At 45.6% G+C, this 13,618-nt stretch overlaps 1 protein-coding gene across 2 annotated transcripts in view; it reads right to left on the minus strand.

Annotated features, from left to right (window-relative positions):
- IMPG1 (interphotoreceptor matrix proteoglycan 1) overlaps nt 1–13,618 on the minus strand; it is a 122,798-nt gene that overhangs the window by 7,066 nt on the left and 102,114 nt on the right. The window contains exons 1-2 of one of the 2 annotated variants that reach the window (XR_014248323.1): nt 8,239–9,149; nt 1,210–1,297 (exon numbers count right to left, since the gene is read on the minus strand). Coding sequence is in view for 1 of the 2 variants with exons in the window: in XM_082405136.1 (XP_082261262.1) it covers nt 1,132–1,297 (166 nt within the window). In the remaining variant the exon portion in view is untranslated. Of the gene's footprint in view, nt 1–1,131; nt 1,298–8,238; nt 9,150–13,618 lie in introns of those variants that run through there. The other variant, XM_082405136.1, reaches the window with a different exon arrangement.

Consider the following 13,618-nt stretch of genomic DNA (forward strand, 5'->3'; position numbering starts at 1 on the left):
ATCAAGGAAAGGGGGAAGGAGGGTATCATTGTAGGAAGGAGGGAAACCCCGTCCGGTCCTAGTGCTTGATAGGAAGAAGGCAGAAGAGTGAGAAGAGACACGTGGTTTGAAGAGGTTGAGTAACAAGTTCCTTGTTCTTCCTACCACCAGCTAAGGTAGCATTTTGGGTTCCTACTTGCCCTGGTTGGGCAAATTGGAGGCTCTAAGAATACCAGGGGTCGGGACTTCCCTGGTGGCGCAGTGGTTAAGAATCTGCCTGCCACTGCAGGGGACACAGTTCAATTCCTGGTTCGGGAAGATCCCACATGCCGAGGAGCAACTAAGCCCGTGAACCACAACTACTGAGCCTGTGTGCCTAGAACCTGTGCTCTGCAACAAGAGAAGCCACCGGGATGAGAAGCCCATGCACCACAATAAAGAGCAGCCGCCGCTCGCCGCAACTAGAGAAAGCCCACGCACAGCAACGAAGACCCAACACAGCCAAAAATAAATAAATAAAATAAATAAATTAAAAAAAAATGATGCTACAGAAAATATTTAATGACATGGGAGAATGTTCTAAGTAAAAAAAGCTGACTCTAAAATAAGAAGCCAGTCTAATTCCACTTTGCTTTGGAAAATTCTATGTAAAGAAGTACATCAATTAACGTGATGAATTATACAGGCTTTTAATCTTCCTTCTCATAATTTTCTATATTTTTCAGCTTTCTTATGATGACAGCTAATGTGTTTGCAACCAGGGAAAGACTCAAATATTAGACACATAGACACTGATTAAGGTAGTAGGTCACGTGGTGTTCTGTCTTAAAGCTGATGCAGGCTCTTTTTTCTTCCCTTATTGGCCTTAATGAAATCCTGCAGAAAGGCTTAGGGCCAGTGGTTCTCAAAGTGTGATCCTGGGACCAGCAGTAGCAGCAGCCGTACCTGGGCCCTGCACAGACCTACCCAATCACAGACAGCCTCGCAGGGCCCAGCCATGTGTGCTTTCACAAGTTCTCTGAGAGACTCTGGTGTTCACTGAAGTTTGAGAACCATGGGTTTACGGGATTGCATGAATTCATGCTAACGATGGGTGTCTCAGAAGCCTGAGTAACTAATTCTTGGGTCTGAGTGTCGCGGTGCTAGACCCACCTGCACAGCGCTCCCTTCCCCGGGGTGTCCTCACAGTCCTCTCCGGGGTCACAGGGCCCAGGGTACCCCGCTCGGCAGCGGCACTCGGCTTCCTCGGTCCACTCATTCCTCACACACTGGGCGAATTCGCCACAGGCCAGGAATTTGCAGGGGTCTGCTTGATCAGCTGTAAAAAACAGGGCAGATTTTATTGGTGCAGGGACACCTGAGCAGTGGATCCTGCAGAAGTCAGAGACGAGGGACCACATAGATTTGCCATCACCCCACTTTGGAGTGAGTTGTACAAGAGTGAGAAGAGTGGAGAGAAAAGGGAACCACACATTTCTGTATCTTTGATAAATGAGTATATAGACACACGTGATAACATATTTAGCTCCAAACATAATTATGCACAAACTGGTGTACATCAGAATCATCTAGAGGCCTTGTTAAAACAGACTCCTGGGCCCGCCTGCCTCACAGTTTCTGATGCAGGAAGTTTGAGGACAGAGAATTTGTATTTCTAAGGCACTAACAAAAGGAACATTAAAAAAATTCTCTAATGCAGATGATGTTGATGTATCTGACCTGGGGAGCACATTTCGATAACCACTGTATTAGAGAATTAAATTTTTTTCCTGGGCATACATCTGGAAAAGACGAAAACTCTAATGCAAAAAGATACTTGCACCCCAATGTTCATTGCAGCACTATGTACAATAGCCAAGATATGGAAGCAACCTAAATGCCCATCGACAGATGAATGGTTAAAGAAGATGTGGTATGTATATACAATGGAATACTACTCAGCCATAAAAATAATGCAATAATTCCATTTGCAGCAACAGGGATGGACTTAGAGATTATCATACTAAGTGAAGTAAGTCAGACAGAGAAAGACAAATATCATGTGATATCACTTATATGCGGAATCTAAAAAAAATGATACAAATGAATTTATTTACAAAACAGAAATAGACTCACAGCCATAGAAAATAAACTACGGTTACCAAAGGGGAAAGGAGTGGGGAGGGATGAACTGGGAATTGGGATTAATAGATACACACTACTATATATAAAATAGATAAACAACAAGGTCCTACTATATAGCACAGGGAACTATATTCAGTATCTTGTAATAACCTGTAATGGAAAAGAATCTGAAAAATATATATATATATAACTGAATCACTTTGCTGTACCCCTGAAAACATGGTAAATCAAATATACTTCAGAAAAATGTTTTTTGTTCATTAGATTTTTTTAAAGGCAAGCATTTTCTGCAGAGGTGAATTGGTGATCTTATATATTTAAGATGAGGGATATCTTAGAAGTAATAAAAGTCAGTCATTTTTATGGACAGTTTTGAGAACTCAGGATGATTTCTTGATTTAAAAAAATCTCTTTTTCTCAGTCTCTTGTGATCCCTAAGGCCCTAATGTTAGAGGTTCTTTCCTTTAGAAAATTCAAATAGGCCTCAGGTCTCTGTTCTTTTTTTGTCATCAATTGTCCTCTTTCACTCTATTCTTAATTCTGTAGGATTGCCTGAAGTTCTTTGTAAGGTGGAGTATAAATCAAGAGAATCTTAGACAGTTTAGCTCTGGAAGGCCTGTGGCCCCTGCCAGCCCCTTCCCTGTCTCTCTAGAGCTGAGTATACCGAGCTCTCGGGCGGAGAAGCAAAAGGCCTACGTCCCCACATGCTGATGGCAGAACCAGAACAGGCCTCTGGTCCCCAAACCACTGTTCTTTTCTGCCCGGAAGGTTTCCTGTTGAATCACATCAGCCATTTACCCTTCAGATTATTTCAATAAGCACCTATTATGTGTTAGGACCTAGAGGGTGTGAAGCCACTCTTTCAAGAACCCTAGGGGACAATAAGACATATACACAGATGTTTCTACACAAGAAGCCCAGTATCTTGTCTAGTATAAGGACTCTAACTATGAGGGTATGTTAGAGAAGAGCTATCTGGGAGGGGACTGTTGAACTGTGTGTCTAAAGTGGGTTGCATTTGATGTGCAACGACTAGGAAATGTGCTCCGACTGGCTCCAGCATGAACAGAGGCACAGGGGCGGGAAAGCGACGGCCCTGTGAAGAGGGGACAGGGGAAGCCCAGCATGGGGGAGAGCAGAGACTCGTGCACAGGAGGAAGGGAATTGAGACTGGAGAGGTACGTTCAGGCCAAGCTCCGGAGGGTCTTGAATGTCGTGCTAAGGAATGTGGACCTTACAGGCAGGTGGGAGCCATGGAGGATTTGGGGGCAGGGCAGGGCTGTGATCAGACTTGTGCTTTAGAAAATATGTAAATAGATCTTAGAAGTTTCAGAATTAGGATTGCTTCAGTGATCGTCTGGTGTAGTATTTCCCAAGCGGGAACATTTGCAGAACTCGAATTGAGCAGGATTTAATAAGTTTTATGTTAAAAATAGGGTTTGGTGGCTAAATAAGTTTTTTTTTTTTTTTAATGCTGCATGAAATAAACATAACAGGTTTCTCTCTCTTTCCCCTGGACTCTCTCTCCCTCCAGCTGCACCCCTTCTCTTTTTTACTTTTAAACCTCTTAGGGTCACTAATAAGCGAATATCTATTGCGCCATCTTCGAGTGAAGGCTGTAGTCAGCCGCTTTGCCACGTTTACTGACCACAGAAGCCCTGCAGGTGGGTGGGGGGCAGCTTGTCGGGCGAGGATTCCGCTGACCCTCGTGTTCGCTGTCCTGATCTAGCGCCTCCTTGTGGTGGAAGAGGAGAGCGAGGGGGTTAGCGAGACCAGCCCACGCGGAGGGAGGGCAAGGGCAAGTCCTTGAAAACATACTTTGGGGTCTCCCAGCAAAGTAGACCTGCTAAGGTTTTTTTTTTTTTTTAACTAATTATGATAATTATATTCCCCCATAATGCTTGATTCTTTTTTTTTTTTTTAATTAATAGCTACTTTATTTATTTATTTATTTTTAGCTGTGTTGGGTCTTCATTTCGTGCGAGGGCTATCTCTAGGTGCGGCAAGTGGGGGCCACTCTTCATCGTGGTGCAGGGGCCACTCTTCATCGGTGCGCGGGCCTCTCACCATCGCGGCCTCTCTTGTTGCGGAGCACAGGCTCCAGACGCGCAGGTTCAGCAGTTGTGGCTCACGGGCCCAGTTGCTCCACGGCATGTGGGATCTTCCCAGACCAGGGCTCGAACCCGTGTCCCCTGCATTGGCAGGCAGATTCTCAACCACTGCGCCACCAGGGAAGCCCTCTTTCTTCTTTTTTTAAAGAGCTATTCTTTTTTTTTTTTTTTAATTAATTAATTAATTTTTTTTGGTTGTGTTGGGTCTTCGTTTCTGTGCGAGGGCTTTCTCTAGTTGTGGCAAGCGGGGGCCACTCTTCATCGCGGTGCGCGGGCCTCTCACTGTCGCGGCCTCTCTTGTTGCGGAGCACAGGCTCCAGACGCGCAGGCTCAGTAGTTGCGGCTCACGGGCCTAGCCGCTCCGCGGCATGTGGGATCTTCCCAGACCAGGGCTCAAACCCGTGTCCTCTGCATTGGCAGGCAGATTCTCAACCACTGCACCACCAGGGAAGCCCTAGACCTGCTAAGTTTTATACGTAAAGTTGTATTTCTCTGCAACTTGAGGGTCCATATGGACAACCAGGCCTGGCTAATGCGAATGGGTTTCCCTGCCTCACAGGGAAAAAGCTGGCCCTGCAAAGGGATCCTTGTCACTGTTTAGAAAATGACTCAGATTTACCCTGACAACCCAGGTGTTTCATGTCCAGGGCCTGGTTTAATAACTAACAGCTGTCAGCAACTTGACAGGCAGGCCTGCAGTCCTGAAAGCAGAGGCCAGGAAGGAACAGTCAGCGCCTCCACTGCCCTCTTTCTGCAGTGGAGAAATAGATTTCACTGGGAAAGCAGATTGAATGCACCGAGTCTACCCCTCTGAAGAGTAATAGGAAATGTGTGATAACCACGTGAGTTTCCTGTTTAAGAAAATGTTTCTGTTTTACCAATATTGCCTTCAGCCCAGCCAGGTGTAGTCTATGTCTACGTACCAGTAAAGCTGAACAGAACACAGTAAGGCAACATTGGAGAAATGAATTTATCCAAATCTGGGGGCCATCAATCGGGTATATTTGACAAACAAATGCACCTAGTTTATAGATTACTTGCTGCTCCCATGTCATTTATTTGGGACCAGCCTACTAGAACAATACAAGTCTTCACGTCACCTAGTTCAGTTTTGGTTTGCTGTGTACGCCGTCCTGGGTCCTAAGACACTCAGTCATTCAACAAGTACCAAATTGGCCCTTCAAACTCTCTAGTATTAAGAATTCCAGTCCAACTAATTGCTTTAGATTTTTATTTTATCCATATTTAAAACCTTACATTTGAGGCAGAATTTTAGAGCTAGCAGGTATTTTGGAGACCTTCTCCACTAATTTGCTCACTTTGCAGATGAGGAAGCCAAGACTCAGTGAGGTTGAACGTTGCCAAGATCAAGGCTGTTTGCGCTAAGTCCTCCCCCTTCCTCCCGGCACCCCCATCTTATGGACTGTGTGAGGACAGGTTCCAGGGAAGGAAAGAGTCCCAGGGGGAGCTGTTGGCCATGGCTTGTAAAGGCAATCTCAGTTAATTAGAATCGTAATAGAAGAGACAAATATTTACATTAATTTGTGAGGCAACTCTTACTGCATCCCCTCCTATTACCTTAAAAATTTATGAAAAATTTTTTTCATGAGTAAAAATGACCCTCTTTACTTACATATCATTCTTTGAGGGCCACCTACAAATTTGGGCTTTAGGCTTTAGGCTGATTCTGCAGAGGCAGGGCCATAGAAGAGGAGAGATGGCTCTACGATGAATGAAAGTTTAACTAGTAGAAGTTTCTTAAGCAAAGCTTTCCCTACGTTGTTATTTTCTTTCTTTTTCATATCCCAAGGACATTTTCCTTAGAATGATGGACTCATTCACGAGTGGACCACGCAACTATTTGCCTCTTCCTAAACATAACTCCCCGGGACACGCGCAGAACAAATTGATCTGAACTTCCTGCACTTTGCTCTTGATTTGGTCAAGATTAATAATCTAAACATTATGCAGCAACAACCTAAAATGCTCTGTTCTGAATGTGGTGTGTGGCATGGAAAAAAGGGAGGGCAAGACTTGAGATCAACAGCCGATCAGGAAGAGAACAATTAGCTGCCATTTTCTAGAAGAATATTTTCAAGTCACTATCAGGTTGTGTGTGGATTTGAGGAAGTGAGGGCCTCATGATGCCTTAGCTACCTGGGTTTACTTAAATCCCCTTTAAATAGATTGTTTTGATGGTACGTACTCCCAAGAGGTTTCTCCATGAACCTGTACCACACCCAGCAAACACCTAGTATGATTTGGGACATCCTCTGGGCTTATCATAATTGCTTGCTAGCAAAATGACTTAATATCCTATCCTTAATCCATGTGGCTAGCTCTTCTGCAGAGCAAGTTTGACAATCTCTCTGTAGAGGCAGCCCAGGGCACTCAGTGAGTTGACTGTGTTAGTAGCTCCTAGTTTGCAGCAGGTGGGAAAAGTCCAGGTTCATCCTGTCACTTGGTCCTTGGCTTCCTACGTGGTTTCCCACCATAGTCAGAGCACTGGTGTCATTTGATTTCAGGCCTTGTCCCTGACTTGGCCCCAGAAATCATGATCCTGAACCTCCAGCTTCGCCAGGAGCACAATGGCAATTATTTATATGAACAGGGTGCGCACATATACTGAGCGTTACTGTTTGTTCAGCACTCTTCTGGCCACTTTAAACATGTGTCTTCATTAATATTCACTATAATCTTCCAAAGGAGACAGTGCTGACCTCATTTTCCCAGGTAAGGAAACTGAAGCCCATTTTAGGTAGTAAGTATGACCCGAGATTAACATCCGTATGCTACGATGTTCAGCTTTTGACATCATTTTAGTGGTTTGAAATATGGGGTTTCCAGGAGGCCCTTCAGGGCTTGGAGGGGTGAATAGGGACGAGGGAGAGAGCGGTGGGGAGGCAAAACTCGCCAGCATCTCCGGTCTCATTGGTTTACAGATCAGATGTCCAGGAATGCTTTCCTCTGAACCATAATCTCCTAACTAAGCAAGCTCAAAACCCTTGTCTGCCACTGCTCCTTCATGAGGCAGAAAGCTTCCCTATAGAAAGCACCGTCCGACAGACGGTGGCTCCACATTTCTTTCTGTTGTTCAAATGTGACAGCAATGAACATGACTTGCAGTAATGGAGCTGCCATGTGGGGCTTGGATCATTTTGAGATTTCCAGAGCAAGCACATTTTATGTATCAGTTTCTCCCCTGGATTGGCTTCTATCACGTCTTTGGTGTGCGTTTCAAAGGTCTTGAAAAGTATTCCCAGCTGCTGACTGAGGAAGGTGGTCTCTCAGCCCTACATCATGTGATCAAAACGCATTTAAGTGAATAACCCCTGCCTGCAGAGGACACTTGAAAGCACTTTACAGTTATAGCTAAAAAGATTACGATCCAGGTCATCAAGCAGCTTATAAATCCATAGGTTCCTGATGGTCCAAGACTGTCTTTTTTCCAACCCTCTGTGTCTGGTCCCAAGTGCACTCATGCCTGAAAATAGACTCTTGTTTCCCACCAGCCCTCTGAGGGTCTCAGGCTCACCTGTCACTAACTCCGGTTCATTGCACCCACCCCTCCCCCCCAGATCGTCCCGTCACTTGTCCCGCATCCTTGGGGCTGAGTATTGATTGCCTTTCTGCCCTGTTCTTTTTTTTTTTTTTTTTTTTTTTTAAAGATATCTTGATTGATTGACTGATTGATTGCTATGTTGGGTCTTCGTTTCTGTGCTAGGGCTTTCTGCAGTTGCGGCAAGTGGGGGCCACTCTTCATCGCGGTGCGCGGACCTCTCGCTATTGTGGCTTCTCTTGTTGCGGAGCACAGGCTCCAGACGCGCAGGCTCAGTAGTTGTGGCTCACGGGCCTAGTTGCTCCGCGGCATGTGGGATCTTCCCAGACCAGGGCTCGAACCCGTGTCCCCTGCATTAGCAGGCAGATTCTCAACCACTGCGCCACCAGGGAAGCCCACTGCCCTGTTCTTCATCATTCTTTACCATTTCATTATCCCCTTCCCTTGCGCGGTCCTAACACTCACGTGCTAGACCGGAAGTGAGGCATCTCCTTTAATCGGGTCCCGTCCTAGGGCAGGATTTCAGTTCAGTATGGCTGGAACTCAGGCTTCGTTTGGTCTGGCCGGGGCTGAGGGCCTGTGAGGACTTTTCTGTGGACTTTTTTTTTTTTTTTCCTGTTTGTTTTTTAACACTTTAATGCGATGAAACCTAGTGATCGCTAGATGGCGCTCAATAGCAAAAGAAGTAGGAATAGATTCAGGGGATGAAATGATAAGAGCCCGAACTGATTTTTGTCTCCTTAAAAGCCGCTGTGCGGAGCGCACCGGTGGAGGGAGGCGAGGTCCGCCAGGAATTGGCGCGGTGGCAGAAGCAGCTTCGGGGGACCGCTGATGGAGCCCTTAGGACGCCGTGATCACCGCGGCAGATCGGACCTGGCCGGCTGGGGCATGTGGTGCAAACCCCTGGATCATCTTTTCCCATTTCAAAAAGGCAGAGACAGGGCCCCGGAGTTCCGAGGAGGCCGCGACCCAGCCTCACGTCTGAGAGAAGTGGGGAGCTGGGGCCCCCTAACCCCCGAACAACCTAGGCTTTGCGGTCCCAGCTTTGTTGGTGGGGAGGAGGGCGTGTCACTCCTTTCCTTGGGGCATCAGGGAATGACAACCTCACACATCCGGATCAATGGTAATCTGCAGGGCACGGGACGCACTAGCCCACCGTACTTTTAGGGGCTCGCGAACGTGTTTTAAATTCTTTAAAATCAGAAGAAAAAAATTAATATAATCCAATCTGCATTATATTTGTCTCTATACCATCGCAGACATAAACTATAATTTTAAAGATTTCTATTAATATTAATGTTTAAAATTAATATTCATGAAGGCAAAGGTCTAGAGCCCAGGAAATCCTAATGCAGCGCTGGTCGTCTGACTGCTCCCTTCTTAAGGCGTGAATATCATTTAAATTCAGTGCTTGGTGCTGAGTGCTTAGTCATTGAATAAATGTGGTGCCCTTCTGGGGGTTCGGGCGGGGAACCTCACCTTCCACACAGGCCCATCGGGCTTGTTTTCGCAAGTCCTGAGAACATTCTGGGCTTGGCTGCACCTGCCGCGGAGTGAAGCTGTTCATCCCTGCTGTCAACGCTGAGGCCGCCAGGAAGGCACCCCGCGCGAGAAGAGCTGGTTCCCGGCAATTATCTGTGGCCTTGGGAATGCAGGTTAACATCTTTGTGTCTCATTTCTCCCTTCTATAAAAAGGGGTAATGAAAGCAGGTGATCACTAACGTTCCTCCAGCTCAAATAGAAATCTCCCATTCTAGGTGTCCTACTGGAACAAAGGCATCCGGAGCTTTAGCCGGGCTCCAGAACTGTGGTGCAATTCAGTGATTAAAAGAACTTTAAAAAAATCTACATTTAAGTTCATGTTTATTGTTTTATTGTTATTTTATTACTGGCCAAAAATATTTTGCTTATGACTTATTGCCAAAGGGTAGGATTAGAGTGAGAATAACTATTCAATGATACGTAACGCACAGCATAGTACTGTGTACGTGGTTGCAGCTTAACACACGTTTGTGGAATTGAGTAAGTTATTAATGGGACTTCTTTCTGGCTTGAAAGGGCATGCAATGAAGAAACTTAGGGTTTCATTTCAATTCTCCACCATTCTCAAGAAAACCACCACAAACTCTTTATAGGAGGCTCTCAGTAACATTTCCAGGGCAAACACACACGTCTTACCCTGGACAGAGGGTTGAAGAATTCTCGCTCAGTCATTTTTGTATCAGCTAAACTGAGGTGTCCTGGGTGCACTGATCTTAGGGCCTGAGTGTCCCAGGATGTGGCGGGGGACGCCTGACAGCAGGGGCTGTGGGAGGTGACCCTGCAGCTGGGCTGAGTCCCAGGCTTGTGTGGAGGGTGTGCATGAAGGGGTTGGGTGAAGGGCTCTGGGAGTGTCTTAAGGAAGCTCCATGGGGTGGTTCGGGTGTGAGATGAGGGCACAGGTTGAAACTCTGGAGAGGGGTGAAAGGTATGTGGCAGTCCAGCTGGTGACGGAAGCAGACATTAACAGAAAATCCCTGTGGTGGCACCCCAGGAGGCACGGGGCAGCAGCAGCGTAACCCCAGGAGACGGGCCAGAGACCTAGGAGACGGGATGGGGGAGCTGGGGAGAGCCTCCAGGAAAGAGGATTCACGTGGCTGCCCCAGGTCGGAAGGGACACTCCTAGCAGAGCCAATAAACAGTACACGGAACGGGGACACTTGCAAGTTTGGGACTTCCGTTTCTGAGAGAACGATTTTTTGTTTTTTTGGCATTCTAGAATATGACAAAATACTGTAGGAAATTTCACTTGGTGAAATGTAGAACCTAACAGTTCATGTAGGATTAATTAGACTGAAGTGTGTTGTCACTTTTTCTAAGTAGATTAAACAGCCTCTGTATACCCAGTAGGAGGGTTGATAAGACTCCTTTTTATAAAGAGGCAGTAGGTAGAGTTGAAGGAAGCACACAAAGCTGCCTTTGAATTCCAGCTCCAGCCCTTGGTGACTCTGTGACCAGTAAAAGGTAAGTTACTTACAGTTTTAGGAAACAGTTTCTCCAACTGTGTAATGGGGGGAAATAATAACTTTGTGTAGTTACTTATTAAGATTAAACAACAGTGTCAATCAACAGTAGCTGTTACCATTTTTATTGTCATTATTGTGATGAGTGACATCTACCATCTTCTCAGAGCTGGTGACTAAGTGCGAATCTTACAAATTATGCACTTTCCAGAGAAAATGAGTTTGTTGATCCACATTCTCGCTGGAAGCATCTAGGATGGCAGACTGTAGTTAATTTCAACATTTACCATTTACCAGCCTTGAGGTCTGCCTGTTTTTGAGGAGGATTTTTAGGAATTCAGGAGAGAATAAGTCAGAATAAGTTATATGTAGTTTTGCATTTTTGAAATCTTCAACCTGCACACCTAACTGACATAAAAGCTCTACATGCGGCTTCCCTGGTGGTGCAGTGGTTGAGAGTCCGCCTGCTGATGCAGGGGACACTGGTTCGAGCCCTGGTCTGGGAAGATCCCACATGCCGCGGAGCAGCTAGGCCCGTGAGCCACAACTACTGAGCCTGTGCGTCTGGAGTCTGTGCTCCGCAACAGGAGAGGCCGCGACAGTGAGAGGCCCGCGCACGGCGATGAAGAGTGGCCCCCGCTTGCCGCAACTAGAGAAAGCCCTCACACAGAAACGAAGACCCAACACAGCCAAAAATTAATTAATTAATTAATTAAAAAACCGCTGGAGTGTCCTGAATTTGAAGCCTGTTTAAAAAAAAAAAAAGAAAAAAGAAACAATAGCACAGCCTTGGGGCAGGGTCCTTGTTCCACCTCAAGGGATACACATAACAATATCTTTGAGCTCTTTACGAAACTAAAACCACCAACAAATGGAAGATGCTAGCATTTTTCATTCCAAAGAAGGCCACCTGAGGCCAGATTAAAGGAACAAGAGAAGTTTATGGAGAGACTACATGAGACCAGATTAAAGGAATGCAGGCCCCGAATACACTCTAATCTTATCAGCAACCCTGCCCTTGAACTATTGCTATAAAACGCCTCACCAAATCCTCGAGGGTTGGGACACAGTTTTGAGGGGCATGAGCCCACTGTGACCCCCTTTTCCTGGTGAAACAATAAAGCTATTCTTTTCTACTTCACCCAAAAATCTGTCTCTGAGATTTGATTCGGCACCTGTGCACAGAGGCTGAGTTTTCGGCATCAAGAGCAGCTAGTTTAGAAAACTTGTAAATTCTTCCTCTGCCCCTTTGAGATGTAAATCTCTTTAGAGGTTCTTGCCAGAATTATGACTCCTGACTTCCGAATTTCTCCAGGACCTGGGAGACACGTCTTTAAAATGTAATCATCGGAGAAGGTAGCACCTCGTACCTCCCAGGCTCTGTGGGAGGGTTGGAACCTTGCTCCAAGTTGTAAGACAGGAGGTGGGCAGGGCATGTTGACTTTCTCATTTTCAGTATCATCCCAAACTCATGGAAATGTGGCCTTGCTCTTGCTATTCCACTAGATTGCTTTTGCAAAGGGTTCTAATGACCTCTGAACCGTCAACTTAAATGACTTCCATCTCCTGTTTACTCACCCAAATGCATCCTTTCAGCACTGGCCTTTCCCCCCCAGCCTCCAGACACCTACTTCATAGGCTAGAAGTCAATTCACCTAATATCCATTTCTGTAAAACTGGTTTCCCCAAAAATATTTTTTGGAGTATTTTTATATCCTGAAGATATTTTATTAACTTTTGCCCTTAGATTTTTTTAAATGACTTAGTTTATGTGCCCTTTGTAACTATGTATATATTTTTACTAAGTATTTTCTAAATTTTCAGTATTTTATGAATGATAAACTCTATGTTTTTATTTTATAATCTTGGGAATGCTTTAAGTACTTAGTCTGAAGACTTTGTGAGTTTTATAAAATTCTATTAAAGTTTAACTTTAAAAGACCATAAGTCATGAAAAAGAAAAGAAAAGGAAAAAGAAAAGAAAAGTAGGACCCTAAAGCAGATGCAAATAGATTGAACAGGGGCTCTTAGACAACCTGGCTTTAAATGAGCAACAGTTAATTAAGTGGCTTTACATGAGTGAACAGGTAGGATGGGGGTCCCTGGAGAAAGAGAACCAGGCAAGGCTTTCTTGACATAAGAGAAGCCATTTTTGGCCTAAGCCATTTTGTGATCTAAGCCTGGCCACAATGCTTGCCCTTGAACAGGTCTCAGTAATTAATGATCTTAAGGGAACAAAAGAATGCAGGAACAAAGGACTGTTATCGGGCAAGAGAAGTAACAACAGCAAAGATAACATTGTTGTAAAGACTCCCAGTTCTGTTTCAGCAGTAAAGATTAGCCTGAAGGCTCAACCACAAGATCAACTGGAACCTAAGGGAGGATAACGTTGACCTTTTCTGACCCTTGTGTGCCCATCAACTAAAGCTTGGACTCTGTCCAACACTCAAGCTCCTTCATGAATATGCATGTACCCTTAGCTTAAAACTTCCCCAATTTCGCTGTTCAGGGAGACCCTGCTTTGGGAAAGACCCCTGGGGTTCTCCTTACCTGCTGCAAGTAATAAATCCTTCCTTCTCTGGCTCTTTGGCTTGCTTGTGTCTTTTGGTTCGACACCCATCAAGAGGGGAACCCAGTTTTCGGGTAACACTGCCTCAGCCTGGCTTTCCCTTTCCTCCATTCTGAGCATCTTTACTCCTTACTTAGTACCCAAGGCTGCCCTCACAGTGGAAGCAGTACCCCGCCACTCCCAGAAATGTCTGCGTTTTCCTCCTGCCCTTTCTGGAATAGCCCCTCCTTACCCTCCCTTGCCTGGGCCCGCCACCACTCTACAAGGCCCAGCC

This window comes from Balaenoptera borealis (assembly GCF_965194805.1).
Source record: "Balaenoptera borealis genome assembly, chromosome: 9".
NCBI lineage: Eukaryota > Metazoa > Chordata > Mammalia > Artiodactyla > Balaenopteridae > Balaenoptera > Balaenoptera borealis.